Genomic DNA, 22931 nt, shown 5'->3' on the forward strand with positions numbered 1-22931 from the left:
TTGACATTTGAGGGATCATCAGGGTTTTTTTTCAGGGGGAACGCAGGGGAACGGAGTTCCAGAACCTCTTGAAGATGGTCACATAGCTGGTGGCCCCGCCCCCTGATCTCCAAACAGAGGGGAGAGCAGTGCGGAAAGGCAATCTCAACTCCCCTCTGTCTGGCGATCAGGGGGCGGGGCCACCAGCCATGTGACCATTTTCTCTGAGGGCAACCCACTGAGTTCTACCACCTCTTTTCCCAGAAAAAAAGCCCTGGGGATCATCATTCATTTTCCACACTTGAAGAGCCTCTGAATGGTAGTAAATCTCTAAGAAAATGATATTATTTATAGAACAGCCAAGAACTCTTCTGTGTACTGGAATCGGCAAGATTTTTAAAGAGAAAATAAAGGAAGCATTTGTAAATTAAAATTCATAATCCTTTTATTTGTATTTGGGGGGAATCAGCTACAATGCAAGAAAAGGGTAAGTCCAGTGATAACCATTCGAGACGTCAAAAGGTTCTACCGCTAAAATGGGTTTCTAGTTAGGGAGATCCACAGAAACCTTGAGCAACTTTCCATACCAGGGCAGCAGCTTAAATGTATCTGTTGCACTAAAATGGAACTATACTACAAGTATCAGATCAGTTAGACTCTTCAAAAGCCTAGTAATAGTCCAAGAGGCACACAGGCTTCCACTCAGGCAGAGATCACAATCACAGACTGTCACCTTCCTTTCTCTGTAGCCAGAGCACATTTTTTTTAAAAAAAAAATTGGGAGTTTCATTAAAAACTACAAATGCTGCCTTTTCTTTAAAACGGAAAGTGCATAGCACAACAAAGGCTACAAAAATCAATGCAAAACACATTTCAAGGAAAAAAAGTCCTAGTTAGCCTATTTCTTTAGGTAGTAGACAAAGGAATCTGAGTAGCCCAAGTAAAATAAAAGGCAGGAAAGTTCTAGAAGTATCATGGGAAGCAGCAATTCTGGTAAAGGGCAAGCAGTTACACTCTAGATCCTTAAAGGCAACACTGATTCACTTATAACTAAGTCTCCGATATTCATGATACTCTATCATTATAAGTGCCAGAGTTGTGCTGCTCTTGTTAAGCTTCAAGAAATGTATATACGGGGAGAAGTTAACTTGGGAATGTCTCTCTCTTATATTACATTTGTGGCCTTATGTACCTGAGGTTTTATAGGGAAACTCCTGTACAGTAAGTGTTCATGACAAGCCACCTCCAAATGAATGATTCTTATGCGTGACTGCAAAAATATTCCAATCTATAGAGATGAAGCAAAAGATATTTCAAAACTTGTGCTAGAAATTATTAAAAGGAATGCTATTCTATGCAGCTACGTTCTAGCCTCACTGTACCATGAAGATATGCACTGAAAATTCATGCAGTAGGGAGTGGCCATACACAAAATGAACAGTACAAAAAAAATCCATGGAAGTATGGACTAGCTGGATTATACAAGAATCTTCGTTTAGACTTCTGCTAGGTAGCCTGTAGACCAGAAAGAAAAGCAATAGATACTCCATAGTAAGTTCCACCTAAGTTGAATATTCTATCAGGTATTCAGGATAAATCTGATGCTTTTCAAAAATGACAAAGATTGATGGGTTCTGGATGCTATTTACACAACTGTCATAGAAAGTAGAGTTCTGGGTGTCTTTGGCAGGAGGACGGAGATAAACAGATTTACCACTGGTAAACTCCCCCACTAATACCCGTGCCAGAAACATCGTCTTGGAGATGGACTCGTTTTTGCAGTAGTTATCAGAATATGAAGCGTCCCTTGCAAAGTAACTTCCTATAAAGGGAATGGAAGGAGAAAAAAATAAGTGAAGCCACTTCCTATAACATCATTTGGTACAGCAAAAAACCAACAAGTGAAAATCTCTTAAATGAAAATCCCTAAATAGATCCTACAAAGTAGATTCTAAGCATCCCTGAGATCATAAGGTATCCTGCTCAATTCAGAGACTACATTTCATTCTGACCTCATATCAAGCCTTTACCCTAAATGGTGGAATGTTTGTGTCTCATATGCCATGTACAGGGCTCTGTTTACTAAGGCTGCAGGTCTTCCTAGGGACACTTCCCTTAGAATCAGGCTTGCTTCAGAGTGAACAAGCACTGGATCAGGCAGCTAGTCTCATAGCCCATTCTCACTGAACTCCTGTGACCAACAAATAAGATGCAACCCTCAAGTACAGGGATGCTTTCTTCAAGAGGGGTTTATTACCTCCCAGATCCACTCACCCAAGCCAAGGTTACAAAGGGCACAAAGGTAAAGGGTTGAACTTAGATGTGGTGGGCCACACATTTCTAAGCAGCTTCTCCACCATCAACCCTCACCAACTGAAAGTCATCCATACAACTAGAATCATACTGCACTCCAAAACTCATACTGGGATTGAATGGAACCAACTGAGGGATCCAGCTCACAGCTCACATTATGCAAAGACAAACCAAAATTTGCCATCAAGTCTCACGGAGCCTCCTCTTCCAGGTCACCCTGTTCCTCTTCCTCCCTCCTGGCCTTGAAACACAACTGTGTGAGAGAGTTCCAGCCCACGCTTGGGGTCTAATCCACCTTGAGAGCCTCTGCTCTAGGTGATTCCACACCCGAAGCTGCTTGTTCCATCAATCATAATTATTAGTAAACTTTGTAACCCCTACCCTATATCTATCAAGCTATCTTACCACTTAACATTTTTATCTGGCATCTAAAAGAAAACCAAATGTGCAAATAGGCCTGAAGATAGTATTTCAAAGTCTGTGTGCCATCACCAAAGAGGCCCTGTTCCCACAGCCACCCACATGAAGGTATGGGGTACTTGTAGCAAGGCAACAAACAGAAGCTCTTCAATCCCAGGTTGAGTCATGTGAAAGCAGATGATCCTTTACATGCCCTAGTCCTAGTCTGGAAGAAGTACAAACCAGGATTCTGAACTAACTGGTAGCCAAAGAAGAAGCACTGATGAATGGAAGATTTGTACTCACCGTGAAGCTTCCTTTCTTGGTGGTCCAGGAGTGGGGCAGTCATCACTAGTGGGTAGCTCCTCCTCCAACTCTTTCGCAGGGGCCGGACAAAAACTTGCGATCCTTGGGGGAGGGGCTCCCAGGAGTCCTCAGTTCCTTTTCAAGCCCCGTCCACTTCACCAGGGTTCCGTAACATTCGGCCTCTTCCTGTTATACAGAACTAAAGTAACAACTGATCAACGTGATCCATTCAACGGAAAACCTCAACTGTGGAAAACCCCCATATTGAAACAATATCTTAACCTCAGATATACTGAACTCCCAATTCCCTTTTCTTTCTTCTTTTTCTGTTTTTTTTTTTTTTTTTTTTGTAAATGTAGGGCGGGATACTGACTGCCCCACTCCTGGACCACCAAGAAAGGAAGCTTCACGGTGAGTACAAATCTTCCATTCTCTAGTGGTCCGGAGTGGGGCAGTCATCACTAGTGGGATATACGTCTAGCAGTTTTCCCTCAGGGTGGGTATTCTCCTAGTCTAGAACCTGTTGTAACACCCTCCTGCCAAAAGCCGCCTCCGCAGAAGCCAACTGATCTATAGTGTTTGGTGAACGTATGCACAGACTTCCAGGTTGCTGCCTTGCATATCTTCTCTAACGAGGGGAAAGATCTATAAGCGGCCGAGGTGGCCGCCCCTCTGAGGGAGTGAGCCTTAACCCCCTCCGGGGGCGAAAGGTTCCTGGACTTGTATGCCAACTCAATACACTCCCTAATCCACCTGCTCAGTGTAGAAGGGGAAACCTTCTCCCCCATAGAACCACTTTTGAAGGAGACAAACATGCTCTCCACCTTACGGAAGGAGTTAGTTCTATCTAAATAGAAACTAAGGGCCCTTCTGACATCTAACTTGTGCCATTCCTTTTCCTTCTGATGTTTGGGGTTGGCACAGAAAGAGGGCAGAACAATGTCTTCCCCCCTATGAAAGGAAGAATTAACTTTCGGTATGAAAGCCGGGTCTGTCCTCAAGACTACCCTGTCCTGGTGGAAAACACAGAGCTCCCCATTCACTGAGAGGGCCCCTAACTCTGAAACCCTCCTAGCTGAAGTCAGCCCTACTAGGAAGATAGTCTTGAGAGTCAAAATCTTTAGAGAGCAGGTAGCCATTGGTTCGAAGGGCTCCTTGGTGAGAGCCTTTAGCACTATGTTAAGGTTCCACGTCGGGAAACGATGGACTTGAGGTGGATTTAGCAGCATGGTCCCCCTCAGGAATCTTTTCACATGAGGGTGTGAGGTGAGAGAGGCACCAGACTTGGAACCTCTGATGGCCGAGATTGCCGCTACTTGTCGCTTGAGGGTACTAGTACTTAGTCCTTTTTCCAGTCCATCCTGTAGAAAGAGGAGAATCTGTTTCACAGGTGCCGAAGTGGGGTCCTGGCCTCTACGGTCACACCAGGTTGCAAATGATCTCCAAGTCTTGTAGTAGCTTCTGTTAGTAGAACCCTTCCGTGAAGCCAACATGGTGGTAATCACCTTTTCGGAGTAACCTAACTCTCTAAGCTGTCCATGTTCAAACACCAGGCCGTCAGCTTCAACGATGCCGGATTCGGGTGCTGGATCTCCCCTTGGGACAACAGGTCCTCTCTGAGTGGCAGAGTCCACGGATCCGAAGAAGACAGTCTCATTAGGTCCTGGAACCATGGCCTCCTTGGCCAGAATGGTGCGATCAGGATAACATTCGCCCTTTGTTCCAGGATCTTCTGTAGCACCTTGGGTATGAGTTTCATCGGAGGGAAGGCGTATAGGAGCGTTCGTGGCCACTCCTGGCTTAGTGCATCCGTTCCCTTCGCACCCTGTTCTCTGAATCTCGAGAAGAATTGTGGTAACCTCCTGTTGGCTAGTGTGGCAAATAGGTCCACTTTTGGGGTACCAAATCTGTGGCAGATCAGGGAGAAAACCTGTTTGTTCAGTGTCCATTCCGCCTGGTCCACTGTGTTTCGGCTCAGCCAATCTGCCACTACGTTTTTCTGTCCTGCTATGTGGCTTGCCTTTAGTGACCTGATGTTTCTTTCTGCCCAGAAGAATATCTCGTTCGCCACTGCCATCAGATGTTTGGACCTCGTGCCTCCTTGCCTGTTTATGTAGGCCTTTGTTGTCATGTTGTCGGTGTTCACCAGGACATCTTTGTCCCTTAGATCGTCTGTGAACTCCAGCAACCCGTTTCTCACCGCCTTGAGTTCCAGTAAATTTATGCTGGCTTCTCTTTCTTCGTGGAGCCACACTCCCTGTGTCATCCTGTCCTTGGTGTGTGCTCCCCACCCCGTCAGGCTGGCATCCGTTGTCATTACTATTCTGGTTGGTTCCCTGAGTGGAGAGCCCTCCGTGAACCTGGCTGGGACCAGCCACCAGCCCAGTTCCCTGGATAATGTTTGGGGAACTTCCACAATTCTGTGCCACCGATGAGCTATGGCCGTTTGATGGGGACGCAGGAACCTCTGCAGAGGTCTGGTATGAAACCTGGCCCACTGTAGAGCATCCTGGCAAGAGACCATCATGCCTTGAAGCTTGGCCAGTTGCGAAATCTCCACTCTTTGTTTTGCTAGTATCTCCCTCACCAGTGAGAGAAGTTTTATCCGTCTTTCCTGGGACACATAGGTTTTTCCCACAACCGTGTCCACTATCATACCCAGGTGAACAATTTTCTGTGAGGGTATAAGGATGCTTTTCTGGCGGTTTATGATAAAGCCATGACTCTCCAGACAGCTGATCGTTGTTGTAACCGCCATCTCCGCTGATTGAAAGGATGGGGCCTTTATCAGTATGTCGTCGAGGTAAGGCGACAGGGCTATACCTTGGACTCTGAGGAAGGCCACCAAGGTGACCAGTACTTTGGTAAATACCCTCGGAGATGATTTCAGGCCGAAGGGAAGGGCTCTGTACTGATAGTGCCTCCCATTGTAGGCGAAACGCAGGTATTTTCTGTGGTCTCGTCGAATAGGGATGTGTAAATAGGCCTCTGACAGATCTATAGATGCAAGGAAGTACCCCTGCTGGATGGCCGCCGTGGTAGACTTCATCGTCTCCATTTTGAATTTTCTGGATCTTATGTGTAAATTCAGCCATTTGAGGTCTAGAATGGCCCTGACTTCTCCATTCTTCTTCGGAACGGTGAAGAATATTGAGTACACGCCCTGCCTCCTGTCCCGTTTTGGCACGGGTTCTATCGCCTTGATCTGCAAAAGATGACTGATGGCTTCTTTTGTTTCCCTGTGCTTCGTCTGAGACCGGTTCCGAAATACTTGGATGAAGCGTCTGCGAGGTGTTTCCTCCAATTCCAAGGAATAGCCCGTGGATACTGTTTCCAGTACCCATTGATCTGATACAGTCCTTGCCCATTGTGACGCGAAGGTTTGAAGGCGTCCCCCAACTTGCTCCACCGTCCCGGGGTGCAAGTAGTCATGCTTGGTTATTTTTCTTCTGAGCTTTGGGCTGGAAGGAAGACTTCCTGAAGGCAAAAGATCTGTTGTCTGATCTGTGTCTAGGTTGCCATCTGCTTTTAAACGGTCTGTCCGTTTGTTGTCTGGTCGGTCTTTTGAGATCCCGAAAGGACTGTTTCCATTTATACTTGGGGTCTTTCTTCTTCGAAGGAAGAACTTTCTTCTTTTCTGCATTTTCTACCAGGTACTTGTCCAGGGCGTCGCCAAACAGCTTCTCTCCTGAATATGGTATCGCTGCCACCTTGCTGCAAGCTGGGGGGTCTGCGTCCCAATTCCTCAGCCACGTGTTACGTCTTGCCGCGACATTGAAACCCATAGCCCTGGAGGACATCTGGAAGGAGTCTAGGGTGGCGTCCGCTGCGAAGGCCGCTGCCAGGGCTATCTTTTTAACCTCATTCTTTATCTCTTTCGGCACTTCTCTGCCAGCTGCTGCTAAGTCTGAGGCCCAGGTGTATGCTGCCCTCGCAAACAGAGACCCAGTAGCCGATGATCTCAGGGAAGCCGCAGATGCCTCAAAGTCCCTGCGCAGGGCCTGCTCAATTTTCTTATCGGAGGGATCCTTTGGCATGCCCTCCGCGTCCATAGGAAGTACCGAGGTGGTCGCCAGGCTAGTGACCGGAACGTCTACCATAGGGAGTTTGATTTTCTTTGCATCATCTGGACCTAGGGAGTAAAACTTGTGGAAGATGGATTGATAGAGTTTTGGCTTTGCCGGGTTATCCCACTCCGTCCTCAGTACTTCATGGAAAATTGCAGGTAGAGGCACCCCTGATGATTTGGGCCCCATCTTTGGAAGCGCTCTCTCTAGTCCTTGAGGGTAGGGGGTTGATGTCCCTGACTTTTCTGAGGCCGCTGTAGGTATTTCTAGGGTTCTTAGTACCTTTGCCAGTAATTTAGAATACATATCAGGTGGGAAGAGCCTAGGTTGTATTTTGTCCATATCCACCTCCTCTTCCTCTGACAATTCCCCTTCTTCACTCCCTGATGATTGAGTAGATAAATCTGAACTCCCCTGGGATTCCTCTGACTCACTGGATAGATCATCTGGCCACTCTCTGGGCTTTCTCTTTTTTGCTTTAATTTGTGTGGAAGACTGTAGTTTCCTCTTCCCTTTAGATGAGCTAGGTTCTTTTCTTTCTCTTTTATGTTTAGCTGTATGGCCTTTAAGGTCCTTAACAGCAGTATCAATTCCTTTTTTAATTTCTGCCTGCAGCCAGGCCAGGATATTTGCTTTGGCCTCGGGACCTGCAAGGTCAGGGTCACTACTTCCTGAGGGCCCCCCTTGGATAGAGTGATGCTGTGATAATCTTTCTGGGGAGTGCATAGAATTAGAGTCTGACTCCACTTGCTTTTCTTTGTTACTGGCCTGGGACGCCATTCCCGCCAAAAAACCTTCCTCCTAAAGTGAAAGTAAGCGTGGGCGGGAATTAGAAAAAACGGCTGCATTTTCCTAATCTCCTCACCCCTCTACGGCCCTCTGGAGTACTCAGGGGTTTCTTTTGCCGTCCATATTCCCCAAGTCAGCAACAGGTCTACCCATTCCAAACACAGAGGGGACCCTGTAGCTTCTAGAGCCACTCCGTTTTCCCCTATTTCACTCATAACCACCCAGGCTCTAAGGAAAAGCCCTCCTGGTTCAATCGCCCCCCCCCCCGCTTCTCCGAGGCTAAAAAACCTCTCCGCGGGGTTTTACTCACCGCTCCATGCGTTTGGCGCGATTTTAAGAGGCCTCCGCCGTCCCGGAGCTCCTTGGCTTTTTGAGGAACGCGCGCGCGCGCAGCGTCGATCCCCGCCGCTTTTTTCCCAAGCCTCTACAGGAACCGGGTCCTAGCAAGCTAGGATCGTCGGTCCTGTGCTCGCTTTCGCGGCCGCTTCGCCGCTGTTAGCCAATCCGGCCGGGGGGGGTGGAGGGCTGAGCCTTCCTTTCCCCAGCGAGCCCGCGCCTGAACGATTGTCCTTCGAGTTGTGAGATCGCAGCTCTTCAGAGCTCAAGAGTCCGTGTCCGCCTGCCGAGCAGGGCCGGAAAAAACTGAGGACTCCTGGGAGCCCCTCCCCCAAGGATCGCAAGTTTTTGTCCGGCCCCTGCGAAAGAGTTGGAGGAGGAGCTACCCACTAGTGATGACTGCCCCACTCCGGACCACTAGAGAAATATGATTGAATCTGCAGGCCTCTGTTAACAAACTGGCCACTATATTTTGAACCACCTAAAGTTTCTAGACTCTCTAAGGCCGCCCACTTTATCATACATTGCAGTAATCTAACTTGGACATTAGCAAAGCATAAGTAACTGGCAAGGTTTACTCCCTTTTTAGCATCCTTTTAAAATATTTGAAAATTTAAGACACGTTAATTTTTTAAAGCTAAATACACCACTTCCTTCAACCTTCATAAAAATCTCCTGTAAAATCTTATCAAATCTATCAACTGTAAAACACTGTGCTCCAAATGAGTATGTTTGTTTGAACTCAAAGTAGAATGGTGCTTCCAAACTTTCAATCTACTTTTCACTACAGCTACAACTGGCATTACATTTTCTGCTATAATGTGCTGCTAATTCATGTTCTGTTTGCAGTTCATGTACTATTTGCAGTTCACTTCCAATTTCTTTGTCGATATTACAAGTACGTTTCTCCATAAAATTATTATCATGACATTTTCAACATTTAGGCTACCTTCCTCTTCCAATATGTTTCAAACTCCTGCTCATTTCTGTATCATTTTCCAGATTTTATTAAGCATCCCCCAGGCAATTAAGAAATCACTCCATCTTGAAATTCTGAATAATTTCAGAATTGGACTTTAAGATAATATGTAGATCAAACAAAAGAAGATGGAGACAAAGGAATATCACATCACAGACAAAGATTTCTCCATTTAAATTATTGTAGGCAAGAAAAAGTACAGAATGAGGTTACCTTTGCCATAGGCTGTACCATGAACTCCACAGATCCTCCAGTCAAAGTTCTGCTGGCAAATGGCATCAACATGATTGTTGCTTGTCCCATGAAACAGCAGCCTTTCATCTACATCCTTTCCTCCATTTGCCTTCTTCATTTGTTCTTTCTGCCTATAAATGAGAAAAGATGTCAAAATAAGAGAGAAACAGTCTAGTTTTTTTCAAATGACTTGCTCTAAAGAGGGCCCAGCATTTACATATAGTAAAGCCACTTTGTACAAAATTATCTTACTCCATCCCTACTATCTTGTTAACTGCTTCCTCTGTCCCAATTCTGGCAAAATTCACACACTCCTTCTATTTGAAACAAATACCATTCATTATCTATGGAGTCAGAGTGCAAAGAAGCCTGAATTTGAGCACACACTAGTTTTGCAAAAATATGACCTCTGTAGAAAGGCAACTTGGAACAACAATGAAGTCTAAGATTCTCATATCTGTTCTATGGCTCTGTGTGCCTAGGAAGCGAAAGGCAGTTTACACAGGTATTAAAAGCCTAATTGGAATCCTTGTTTGTTGCTATTTCCAAAGGTGTCCTACATTACATCTAAATAAGACAGTTTATGAGGGCATAATATGCTGTGGAAAGATTTTGCACATTTTTCTGATTAACACATGGGAAACAATGTCTTCACTCTGTTCACTCAGTAACCAAGACCTGCATTATAAAGGGGAGTACAACTCACCAATTATCCTCCACATACACACAAACTCGGGTTTTGAATAAATTCATCAGCAGTATTCATTACAGTGTTTTGTGGCCAGCTTCAATGGCTATGACCTTGCCTGGCCCAGGTCATCATGAATGCTTTTTTAAGGATCTGAACATAACATTCTTCCTTCTCCAACTGAAGAGGGACATATTTTGATTAACCAGTCATCAGGAAAGCTACTCTATTCTTATACAATTTGAAGAGCAATACAGTAACAGCCTGTCAAGTCTGACATTAAATGACAAGTCCATTGATTTCAGCAATAATTAGACATCAGTTTCACAAATGACAAGCAATCGCTCAGAGCAAATAACAAAATTGGTTTCAAGAATAGAACTAGCAGCAAAATTGTATATGCAACATAATTTACTACTTTAGGTTTTGCCTTTCTGGATGCTGTACCTTATTTTACTGTCTTAATAAAAGAAGCAAAACAGAAATCAGCAAGCACACATCTAGAGCCTTGGCAGTGGACAAGTGTGGTCTTAGTGATTCTGGGGGCCTGGCCAGAAGTCAAGGATGGCATGTCCATCCCTCCCCCTGATGATCACTCTCCAACCACCCAGCAGGTGATTTTGGACCACCCTGAAGCTGCCATCCCACCACAATTCCAAAGACGATGATGGTGACGGATGAAATGCTAGCGTCAAGGCAATGCTGTGCAACCAGTTGTAGGGCTTGGGGAACCCTCACCACCCAATAGCTGATTGCCTATCATGGCCTGAGTGACACCCCTTGACATCATTGCCTCCGTAGTTGCAGCTGCAGTAGAGAGGGCAAGGGTGGGTGATAACCAAAGTATCTTGGCAGTCAGGGGATCCCAGCGCTATCCCCCAGCACAGGGTATGGGGCAGCTGCCCCAGTTGCCCATGGCTAAGATAGCCTATGGTTATGGAAAGAGAAACTAGGTAAAGGTTTGTGAGGAAAGATTGACTTGGGGGTCCTCAATGTGGGATCCATGGTTGCCATGGAGCCTGCCTACACCTCTCCTGGCACTCATCAAGAGTTTTTAGAAAGTGGGTGGGGCTAGGTTGGGCTTTAGGAGCCAGATGGGGCTTGTGATTGTCCACAGGAAATCTGATTGGCTATGAAGATTGAAGATATATTGCTTTGGCAGCAGCTGCCACCACAGCACACCACTGTGTGACTGAAGGTAAGCTGTGTGTAAGCAAGAAAATAACTTTAAAATAATTTGTTCATTTAAAAGGACATCCTGTTGAAGAATTACAATTAGAGCTATGCATATCCTCACTCCCTGATATTTGTGGTTGGCTCTGGCTCCAACAGCAGCCATTTTGTAGTTGCACCCACCAGCCTGTACCAGAATTATAAAGTTGCCCTCAGGCTCAAAAAGGTTGAAGATACCTGGATTAAGTGCACACAATAAACATGCATGTACACAAACCATACTTCTGATCTGCACTGAAGCAGCAGCAAATGTTCCAGGATGCATGTTGGGTACCAACATTCTAATTCCAATTCTTTGAAGAATTCTATGCAGAATGAATCCTAGTGTTCCCACAAACGAACAAAAATCAAGCCAAATATGAGAAAAGTACTGTTTACACTTTATCTCAACTATTTGAACATTCAAACTCAGCTGAGAATTCCTACAACACTATGCACTACTTCTTTTATCCCTGGTTTAATTTTGAATTTCAACTAGCCATCTAAAAACATTCAGCCAAAGGCCTCTGTTAAAGAGCAGGGAAATCCAGGTTTATGAGAACTCAGATTGCCTACAAACAGAGCAATAGTTCTGCACATACCACTGATACACTTCCCAGAGAGCCAGATTCTGAATTCTTTTGATCCCTCTAATTTTTGCCTTGGACATTGTGCGTTCAAAGTTAACCTGGACCTTTCTGTACTCGTTCGATGATGAGAGAAGGGTGATCAGCTACAAGAGGTGGAAAAAAGATACGGTTATCAGTGCAAAGTTAGAAAGCCTGATTGGGAACACTAAGCAAAATAAGGCACAGATTCAGGGTCAACACAGATACATTTTGTGTGAAGATGGATTTGGCCATACTTAACCCAAATCTGTGCTTTGGCTGATCCAAGTGACTTGAGAATCTTTTCTAAAGAGGACAAAACAGGACAAACGCCCTAGAATCACCGTCTTATTCCACGTAGTTCATATTGACCCCTCAATACACTTTTTAAAAAAACCAAAACCTGCACAATTGATGCTGTGCTGGTTTTATGAGACTTTGACAAAACATGACATATTTTACCTAATTACCAACTGCAGGAAGATAAATGATGTCTAGTTTCACTGAATGATTTCTAAACACATTTTTTGCAGCAACATAGTATTGTGAGGTATAGAATTCAGACATTATGTTGACTGTATCGAGAGGGCATTTTGAGACACTGCTCTGAAAAACAAGGCCCCTACAAAGCTCTCAGATACAAAGAGGTCAAAGTGGGTTACAAATATATTCTGTGATTTCAGATAAACAGGAGCCTATTCACAAGCCCTAGAATATGTTTGGCCAGAAAGAGCTATAGACTATCCAGAAGACTTAAAAAACCCCGCTTCAACCTATAGTTACTGATATTCAACAAGGATATGAATTGTCATGCCTACACAAGAAGAGTAAGAAGAAATACAGAGTCTTTAAAGCAGAGTGGGATAAAGGAGGAGAGGTAGCACAGAAGCAGGAGAATGTGTGGCTCAGGCACATAACCTATTTTCTCAACTTTATACTTGGCTTAGATCCCTAGCACCGTACCTTATATCCCAGTTCTGGTAAGGCTGATTGGTCCCAATGAGCAGGAATGTTTGCAGCTCCTTCCTTTGATAGGTCAGCCCCACTTTACATAAGAAGAGATTGAATAATTAACATTGCCACTAACATATAGGGTTTTTTTGAGGGGGGGGGGGTTAATCATTGGGTATCAGGCAAATGTCTGAGAGAACATGATGTGTCCAAACTTCAAATATAACATAAATGAAGGATCAGATAATCTGTGGGAGAGATCTACTTCCTTTTGCCTTTGAAAATCCCTGAACAACTGGGTTTCACAGTGCTCTGCTTGCTTCTAGAACAGCACTCTTCATTGTCTGCACCTTATGTCAAAGTTGCCAGAACTCTTTGGGAGTAACAATCGGCCTTGACATTTTTATGAAGCAAATGTGTGTAGTGTGGAGTGCCTGTGATGTTCAAGGACTGACCAGAAGTTCACAGTATGGGTCATGCTCTTCTCCAGGTCCACTTTACAAATCTGAGAACATTAGAGGTATATAACTAACTTGAAGCGGCCCCCCTTTCTCTTCTGTAACTTTGTCAATAAATATGAGGAAGTTGATTTCCTTCTTTCCTTTACATCTCAAGAAGTGAGAAATGTTAGTCTTTTAAGATGCCACTGGACTTCTCTGTAATTTTGCTACAATAGACTAACATGGCTCCTCCTCAGGAATCGCCTTGAAGTGGGCCTGCCTTCCTGAATCCTCAGGGGAATATTCTCCCATAAAAACACTTTCCATCCCTTATTCCCAGCTATCAACATCTTCAGGACAGTCACTGCTCAGAGTTCCATCCTTTAAGGATCTCTATGGAGGCCTAGAGGAAAGTATTCTTGCTTCCGGTACCATATCCACGGTCTCATCATCCTAAATTGGCCCTGCAATGTTTCTTCCCTCATGAAATTCAAGCTAGGAAGAACTCACTTGTCCTGCCAAGCTCCGGAGACTTGCTGCGCTTGCTGATTTACAATTACTATTATTTTACAACTAATTTCATTCTGTATTTTTCAAGTTGTTTCCATGGCTTTGCAGATTTTTATTTTTGTACATTTTATATTTTCTGGCATGTGCATCTTTGCAAATAAATAAGTACTTATACATGCCATGACTAAATACATGAATAACAGTCCATCCCTGACATCTCCAGTTCAAAAAATTTAGGTGGCAGTGCGGGAAAAAATTGCAAGAGGAGACTTGAGCTATTATAAGTCAGTTCTAGGCTAGTGCTGCAGTCCTAATAAAACTTTACTAGGAGTAAGCCCCACTGAATTGGGACATACTTCTGAGTTAACTTGTTTAGGACTAATATGTCTGACTCAAGTGTAAGGCAATTCCTTATCTCTCATAAAAACTGGGAGGGGGATAGGCAGAGAGACAGGGAAATTTGATGGCTAAATTTCTTGCAACAATCCAAGAGCGATATCTAGATGTCTGCAGGGGAGGCACTGAAGTGCTGAAATGGCATTAGCAGGCATAGAGCAAACAACCACATTAGAACCATATGAAGGACACACCTAAGGGTTTCTGAAAGACACCTACATGCTCCCATGAATCTTCCTTATACTTAAAGCTTAAATCCCAGTGTACTTTCTTATAGTGATCAAGATTTTTTTTACAATTATAACATGTCTAGAGGGTTTTTGGCAACCTAGGCAAGGCATACTTACAAACGTCTTAATTCTCTTCTGAAATATAAACTGCTCGCTTTCTCTGTATCACGTTGTGTGAACCGTTAAGACCTGTCTCTCAAGCACTGCTCTCTGTGCCCCTGCCTTCAGTGGTAAGGCAAGTGGCAAACAGAGACAGGGCATTTTCTGTGGTGGCACCTCACCTTTGAAACACCCACCCCCTTGGGGCTAGCCCGGCACTTCCTTTACTTTCTTTTAGTCGCCAGGTAAAAAACACATCTTTTTACCCAGGCTTTTACTTAAGGGTTTCTCTTATCAGCTTTTTAATGGTCTGCTCTGTTTTATGCATAGATTTTAATGCTGCTAATGTGCAATTTCTTGTTTTTTACTGTGTAGAGTTGCTGCCTTCTTGTACTGAATTTTATATTTTAATATATTTTAATGTGGTTTTATTACTTGATGTTACCCACTCTGAGCCCGCTTGCAGGTAGAACAGGCTATACATTTAATAAATAAATAAAATAAATATTGTTATGTGGTTTTAATTATAAGCCACCCTGAGCATGACTCTGAAGCAGCATAGAAATATTCTAAACTAATAGACAATTAAGACACACCCATCACCAACCTGGTTTTCTTCTTCTCTATTTCTTTTAGGGACACAAACTTGGGTCGCCTACGGACATCTCGTTTGGTCCGGTAACGCAGGTTTTTCTGTTTCATGGCTTTAAAAAAACCCAGAAAAATAAAACAGTCCTTGCAAATAGTGCAAAGGCATTCCAAGAGCCAGTTTATAGTCACTATTAAGAAAAATGTCTAAATCTGGTTCTGATGGATGATTTAATGCTATTTAAATGTCTGTGACAGAACTTCTTGAGACCCATATCTCTTTGAAACTACACCCTTAGTTGGCATTGCCAATGATAATGGATTTAAAACAGTCATTCCCAAACGTTTTCACGCCACCTTTTCCTTGGTTCCATAAACTTATCCCCAGTGCTCCCCATCGTACCCTATAAAAAGTATTATTCAGAGTAGCAGTTTGCATGACCCGCTAGGGAAGGTAATAACAATAACAACAGTTTATCAAAACAGGGTATACTGGTCTGACTAGCACTCTGATGGCATATCTACTACAAACTCCCAATAGTTTCCACCAGATTCCGTAACAACAACAACAACAACAACAACAACAACAACATTCAATTTATATACCACCCTTCAGGAAAACTTAATGCCCTCTCAGAGAAGTTTACGAAATGTGTGTTATTATCCTCACAACAATCACTCTGTGAGGTGAATGTGGCTGAGAGCTCCAGAGAGCTGTGACTGACCCAAGGTCACTTGGGCTTCAAGCGGAGACGTGGGGAATCAAACCTGGTTCTCTAGATTAGAGACCTGCTGCTCTTAACCAATACACCAATCTGGCTCCAACCACTACACTAAACTGGTTCCAGAACTATGCAGAGGCAGAAACCTGAAGCAAGGAAGGTTTTTCGCTCTAGGCTCTAGCCTGGTCAATTGAAAATAAGCAAACAATGTGCTCAGAGGGGCCCACCTGCCATCTACTTGGCACCCCCTAGGTAATCCCACCTCTCCCCAGAGGACAGCACCATCAACTTTGGGAACCACTGATTTAGAGCCAGGCAAATGGAGAGTTGAATGCATTTTAGATGTACCAAGTGACCATGGAAAAAGGAACTATAATGCGAATCATATATTCTCTAACTCTCACCTAGAACAACCTCCAAATGAAGCGTGTTCTACATGAACAAAAGTATGACTCAATAAGCCATCTGTGACAGGTGCAGCATAGAAATATGTCCCAACAACACAAAAGTCAATGAATGCAGCACTCCAGTCCAACCAATAGGAGTGCTGTTTGGGGGAGAGTTGAAATCTGACAGCAGAAGGTTGAGGGTCAAACTAGATGAGCTGGTTTTTTAAAAAGTTGCATTTGGGTTCCCCAGGCCAAACTCAGATTCCCTGCAGCCACACAGCAGCTGTGGAGAGTGACTGTTAAAAAATAAATGAGAGCCAAAATGGCCTTAGAACACCACCACTGGGAGAGGAAGGGCTTCTGCCTCCCCCTTCAAGCCGTATTCCAAAACAGTGAGTGGAGGAAGGGGGATATCTCTGGTTTTGCTGCTCCGTGTGGAGTATTCTGTGCATGGGGAACAGTAAAGACAGGGAAACACCCTCCCCCCTGTGCTATTCTGACACAAGGAAACAGCTTGAAAGGAAACGCAGGAGCCCCTCCTCCCTCCACGGTGGTGTTCTGAGGCCGTTTGGGCTCTCCTTTATTTTTTTAACAGCCATCCCTCACAGCTGTCATGTGGCTGCAGAGATCTTGAGTACGGTCTGGGGAACCTGGACCCAACTCTTTAAAAACTTGCACGTCTAGTTTGACCCTTAGTAAGTAAGAAGCTGGACTTGGTATAAATGCTCAAAACATATCTCCTCAAACTGTTCTGATTCCCTACTAAAGACTAAAGTACAGTGTGGCAGGCAGGAAACTGCATGATGGAAAAAATACAATGGGGTGGCGATTGATGTATAGGATAACAGTCACACTATCTAACCAGCCAGAAAAGACAGGTGCTTATGAGTAATCCTAAGAAAGTACCTCTTACTGGTAAATATAGTTCAGTTGTACAGCCCGTGCTTTGCATATGAAAGGTCCCAGATTCAGTCTCCTGCTGTGAAGGCGAACTCAGGCAGCAGATCTGAGAAAGACACTTGGCCTGAGACCCTGGAAAACTGTTGCCAATGGCAGGAGACAATACAGGGCTCAAGAGACCTCCTAAGGGCAACTTTATACCAATCTTTCAAAATGGGCACTGTTATAGCATACCTCCACAGATTCAAGGAACATACCTTTGAAATCAAGCTCATAACTCTGATTCTTTGCTGTGAAAGTGAGTGTTGGAGACACTTCCGCCTGATAGGCTTTCTCAAGGTCAAGGCTGCATACTGAGGCAGCATCGTGGTCAACATCCTGCAGGCACAGAACCAAACCAAATATGTTTTCAAGTCATCTTGGCAAAAGGAGCAAGTTTAAAACTTTTCTTAAGGAAACTCCTGTGATCTACTAGGGCTCAAGACACAGTTCATTAAGTGTGGAAATATTTGCTACAAAATTCAAGATGTGCTTATGGGGATGGCTCAACCATGTAGCAAATGAAAGAAATTTTTAGGTTCCATTAAAAGCAGCAAATCTAACCCAAGGATAGAATCTCCCATATTCCCTGTTCTTTTTCAATAAGGATTATGCAGAAAATTCCACGGCTCTTTGTGCCTCGTGTCAATAAATGGAAGAAATGCACAAATTGAATTTTCAGCCTGAAATACCAAACTAACATCCAACCTAAAAGTGGTTTTCAGAGCCAAAACAGCTAAACAACACTATGACAAACACAGCCACTGAGAAGACTACAGCAAAATGCATCAGAGAGCAGAATTAAATGCTTAGATGAATAACCACATTTTTTACAAGTGTCTAAAAACCATTCAGCTGTTGCCAAACAAACATGGAAAGAGCACTGTATAAAAAAGTCACCACCACTGAAAAGGCCTTGTCCCCTTTAGCCATCCACTTTATCTCCAATGGTGGAGACACTTTCAGAGCTGGACTAAGCCCTGGAACAGCCTGACATACCAGCAGAGCTTCACATCATACAGAGTTGCATCGTATGAACATCAGGATACAGCTACACAATACTGCTTACCTGCTTCCCATATTCATGCCACACTCCATAATCATCTTTCCAATACCAGAGCCATTCAGTTGTAAGAATATAGTGAGGAGGCTTAGTCACAGAGGATGCTGTGGAGAGGCGTCTAACTTGAGCAGAGCCTGAAGTCATTTTGCAGAAATCAATGACTGTACCAAGTTTTCTGTCAACACCGTAGGCAAAGCTGTGCATTTAGGTTAAAAAAAGGGGAGAGGAGTCTTCTTTCATAGCTTCCCAAAACCCCCAAAAAGCAGATCTTAGGGCTAATATTGCTAAAAACTGCTACTTCAAGCAAACCAATATGAAAATCTGTTATTCAGCTCATAACCAACAGTGGTGTTCATTGCAAACAATATTTCAGACCTATGCTGTGCTGAAAATTTGGCAGCTAAGGTTTTTGCATAAAAGGGGAACTAAAGAGTCTGAATGTTTAAAGACCACTCCCTACCTTTCTCATCAATAAGCTGTAGCTATCAGTTTTGATTTTGTAACAATCCCCTCCCCCCCACCGCAACTGAGTTTCTTCTTCCTGCAAGCTGATTAGCTAACGTCACAAGGCCAGTCAGGTTCAGCCGTGCAATGATGTCTCTGAAGGAAAATAATTCAGAGTGAAGACATCCCAACACTACATTAGCTTCCTTTGCTTCCTGTAACGCACCTGCAGTCCCAGAGGAGTTAGCTGTGTTAGTCTGTAGCAGCAAAATAGAGAAGAGTCCAGTAGCACCTTTAAGACTGACCAACTTTACTGTAGCATCAGCTTTCGAGAAAGTCAAATCTGACAGAGTGACTGTTCCTGGGAAGGAAGATTTGGGGAGGGAAATGTGCCCAAACAACCACCACTCCACACCAGGGCCGAATCCACATTACCTCCGTGCGTCCCGGTGTTGCACTAAATGTCCGCGAAACACCCAGAAGTATAGCGTCTTTCAAGCGCGATTTCTGAATCGCGCTTGAAAGATGCTATACTTCCGGGTGTTTTGCGGGCATTTAGTGCAACACCGGGACGCGCGGAGGTAATGTGGATTCGACCCAGGGGGACACTTGCTGCCATACTGCCAGGAATCTGAGAGTACTGTCTCTAGACCAGTAGCAGAAAGTAGATACACTTTGGCTATATGAACGATTTAACGCCTTTTTCACATCCCCTCCAAAAATCACCAAAGGGGAGGGAGGCAACTTGTTGCCGGCATGGAGAGTTAGAAATGAGATGCCACCAAAAAAAAAAAAAAAGGCTTAAAAGAAAAACAGCTTAGCACTATTTCAGGCATAACACTACAATATAGGAAAATGCCATAACTTAAGACTTCACTTTATAAAGTCAAGCTTACAAGGGGAAAACCCTAGTCGTAAAGCAAAGCATCTAAACAAGTTTGGCCCATAAAAGCCAAGCAAGACATAGTGAGATGAATGTATGGCACTCTTGTTCCCATTCTGAGCGTCTTGCTGGATGATGAGCCCCCACTTATCACTTTGTTTTGTTTTTAAACATTTTATTTTTATTAGAAAAAAAACCCCCAAAATCTAAAAAAGCAAACAGGAGGAAAAAAAGAAAACAGTGCTAGCTACAAAAACAAATGCACAGGCATCTATAAAAGATTTCTAATTGTCTAAAAACAAGTCTATATGCAACTGCCTTATATATGCGATAAGTTCAAATGTTGGTAAGTTTATAAGGTCTTCATTCCAGTGATTTACAGGAAGTGGGCTTTTGTCTTTCCAGTGCTGAAGTATAAGTCTTTTGGCAAACGTAAGGGCACGGAGAGTCCATTTCCATTGACCATCAGTTAGATTCCAAAAGACAGGCGCAAGTAGTTTAATGATACATTAACATCCTCAAAAATAAATGATTAATATGCCTAATAACTTTCTCCCAGCAGTGTTAAATGACTAGACATGTCCAAAGCATATGCTTAGGAGATGCATTTTGTAAATTACACCACCAAGAGTTTAGACACTGAGCTTAAACTTTTCATAAAAAGATGTGATGTACAATATAATATACCCTAAACATAATTCTTTGCATTATCATTTGGTTGTTGCTCAAAATAGGCTACTGATCACTGCTGTCTGCATTCACAAATCTATTAATGGAAGGAAAGAGGCCAAAACAGCTGAAGAAGATCTTGAATGCAAACCAGATCTTTGTCACCTTTACATCCCACAAATAAAGACTCAAAGCAACTTTACTGTAAATAAAACCATAAAAATACAACATAATCTAAAAACTTGGTAAAACCTCCAAACTTGCTAAAAACACCAAACAGGAAAGCGGGAAATACCCGAGAAGGATCTGACATCATTTCTATAGAAGAGGGAATTTGATTAGTATATTAGAATCAGAGAGCGTATTACCAATAAATCTGTACCTTTCATTAAAGGGGTCACAGTAGTGCTTTTCAATGTCTTCCATGTTAGGCAGCTCTGTCCATGTGATACCATCAAAGAGTTGCCATCTATATGGCAAATGGAAATGAACTCGGATACATTTATCTAGACAAATTTTTTAAAAAGGGTTAAACCTATGGCCCACTAAAAATGGCTTTAAGTAAGAAGTGCTTAATGAAACCACACAATACACAGGTACAGGGAGCATACTGCCAAATGTTCAAGCAGTGTAGACTCATTGCCTGGTCTAAATGGCCCCCATTAATATCAGTTATGTGTACACTGCAAAAAGAGTCTTTGCTGTAAATGAAACCAGAGACATGGAGAGGCATCTTACACAAAACTTCTAGACTTTAAAAAGATCAAGAGTGTGGAAATACAATGCACCAAGAATGTTTGGCCTCAGGATGTCAGAGCAAGGGGAAATGCATATTTCTTCACTCCTACCAAAGAAAAAACTCTTGATTAAAACAATTAATTAAAAACTTTCTCTGCATGGGAATATGGATGTAGCCAGGAGAGATCCCAGTATCAGACCCACAACAATCCTCCCACGTTAGTAGCAAGGTAACACAGGCGTAAGGCTGGCAGAGCCCTTGGAAGATGGTTTCCATCCAAAACCATCAACCAATCACCACTAAACACTGTAGCATTAGACTCTCCCACTTCAGGGCAGGAAAAATATGATTGATTGAATCTTAAAAACCCTTAAAACCAAACAAAGAGGCAAGCAAACCGGCAGGTATTAAAATGCTATAAAAGTTTATCAAAGTTTCATAAATCCTATGATTTAATTCTTGCCTTCTTTGTGGTAACATCTTTAAAGGGCACAGAACAAAAATGAGAGCTGAAGGTAATAGATAACGGCGGGGGGGGGGGGACACCCAGGTCTTCAAGCATCACAACTTACCTTGAAAGCTACAACTTTTTCTAATGTGGTACAAGCAAATTGTATCTGAATCTTCAGTGCTATTTGACTTCGATGGGGTGCGACCTGTGCTCTTTCTTTCTGAAAAAGAAAACGGGTGCTTCGAGCACTGTGCTGAATAGAACCAAGTCATATGCTGCAAGGGAAGGTGGAGAAACTTGTAACATTTCTAGCCAATTTAACTGGAAGGGAACCTGACCCAAACACAGCCCTCAGACACCCTTCAAAGTATGGCCCAAACCCATATTCAAATTGACCAGAAAAGAAAAAGAAAATTGTGTGCCAGTCCTTTCTATCCCAATATTATGGCAATAACAATGTGGGAGGAAAACACTTCATAATATGCAGAGCTGGAGAGCAGAAATTATTAGATCCTGACCAAATTACAACCAAGATATCAAAATAAAAAATTCACAAGTTACTTCAAATATAATGTAAATCCCCAGATTCCCTTGATCCTATGACTAGAGAGGAACATTTTTCAGAAATTTTGAAGCCATGTGAGGGGGTTGTTTTCTGTTTTTTCATACTACACATTTTTAAGCAAGTAAAACCTCATATTAAAATGAACTTCACCTATTCCAAAAGAGTATTATGTTACAGGTTTTTTCACCAACATATCCAAGAAAAAAAAATTAGGTTCTTGTGCTTTCACCCCATTCCATTTTGTACCTCAGCCTTCATATTTATAGCTATAACATCTCCAAGGGACCTTTACTAGGTTTGTTTACAACTCCAGATCTTTAAAACCTTCAAGTTTAAAAATTAGATTGTAATTTTGTTTTCTAAAGTTCATTTCAACTCAATAGCAAACTTGTCATGGGATTTTGGATGCGCAAAAAGGTTACACAGTTACATTTCAGATGTTTTCAATAGAATGTATAAGTAAAAGATTCAGGACGGACAAAAAAAGTACTTAAGCTTCCATGTAAACTACTGAATCAGTCCATTTCCTTCAAAGGTGGGGGGCACAGTTTTAAACAGTATTATAAGTTATTCAAACCTGGGTTTGCATCATAATAACTTGTTCCTTTTGAAATGATCTGGTTAAAATATATTGTCAAACTTTCGATGCTTATTACTTATGAACAGGAAATTGTACAGAAAGTGGTGTGCCCTTAAAGCTAGGATTAGCATTAAACTTGATCAAAGCAGATATTGCATACCTCGCCCTGAGCCTGTTCGCGAGGAGGGTGGGCTAAAAATTGAATGAATGAATGAATGAATGAATGAATGAATGAATGATAAACTCAGAGGTGTCGTTTAATGAAATGCTGTGCGGTAACAATGGAAAGGAAATAGGTGGACAGTGGAGTCCCATACCAAATCCACTTCCTAGATGCAACAGGCAGGAAGAGGTGATACTGGT

General features: G+C 43.1%; 1 protein-coding gene across 3 annotated transcripts in view; it reads right to left on the minus strand.

Moving 5' to 3' along the window:
- Positions 1–406: 406 nt before the first annotated feature.
- The window catches only part of LOC129335676 (protein mono-ADP-ribosyltransferase PARP12-like), a 33223-nt gene continuing 10698 nt past the window's right edge, over positions 407–22931 (minus strand). The window contains exons 4-12 of one of the 3 annotated variants that reach the window (XM_054988426.1): positions 21545–21643; positions 20616–20739; positions 18244–18433; positions 17393–17513; positions 15144–15240; positions 12874–12955; positions 11905–12035; positions 9382–9533; positions 407–1801 (exon numbers count right to left, since the gene is read on the minus strand). In XM_054988426.1, the coding sequence (XP_054844401.1) occupies positions 1542–1801; positions 9382–9533; positions 11905–12035; positions 12874–12955; positions 15144–15240; positions 17393–17513; positions 18244–18433; positions 20616–20739; positions 21545–21643 (1256 nt within the window). In that variant the 3' untranslated portion in view covers positions 407–1541. Of the gene's footprint in view, positions 1802–3062; positions 3197–9381; positions 9534–11904; positions 12036–12873; positions 12956–15143; positions 15241–17392; positions 17514–18243; positions 18434–20615; positions 20740–21544; positions 21644–22931 lie in introns of those variants that run through there. The other 2 variants (XM_054988427.1, XM_054988428.1) reach the window with 2 other exon arrangements.

Source organism: Eublepharis macularius, chromosome 9 (genome assembly GCF_028583425.1).
Source record: "Eublepharis macularius isolate TG4126 chromosome 9, MPM_Emac_v1.0, whole genome shotgun sequence".
NCBI lineage: Eukaryota > Metazoa > Chordata > Lepidosauria > Squamata > Eublepharidae > Eublepharis > Eublepharis macularius.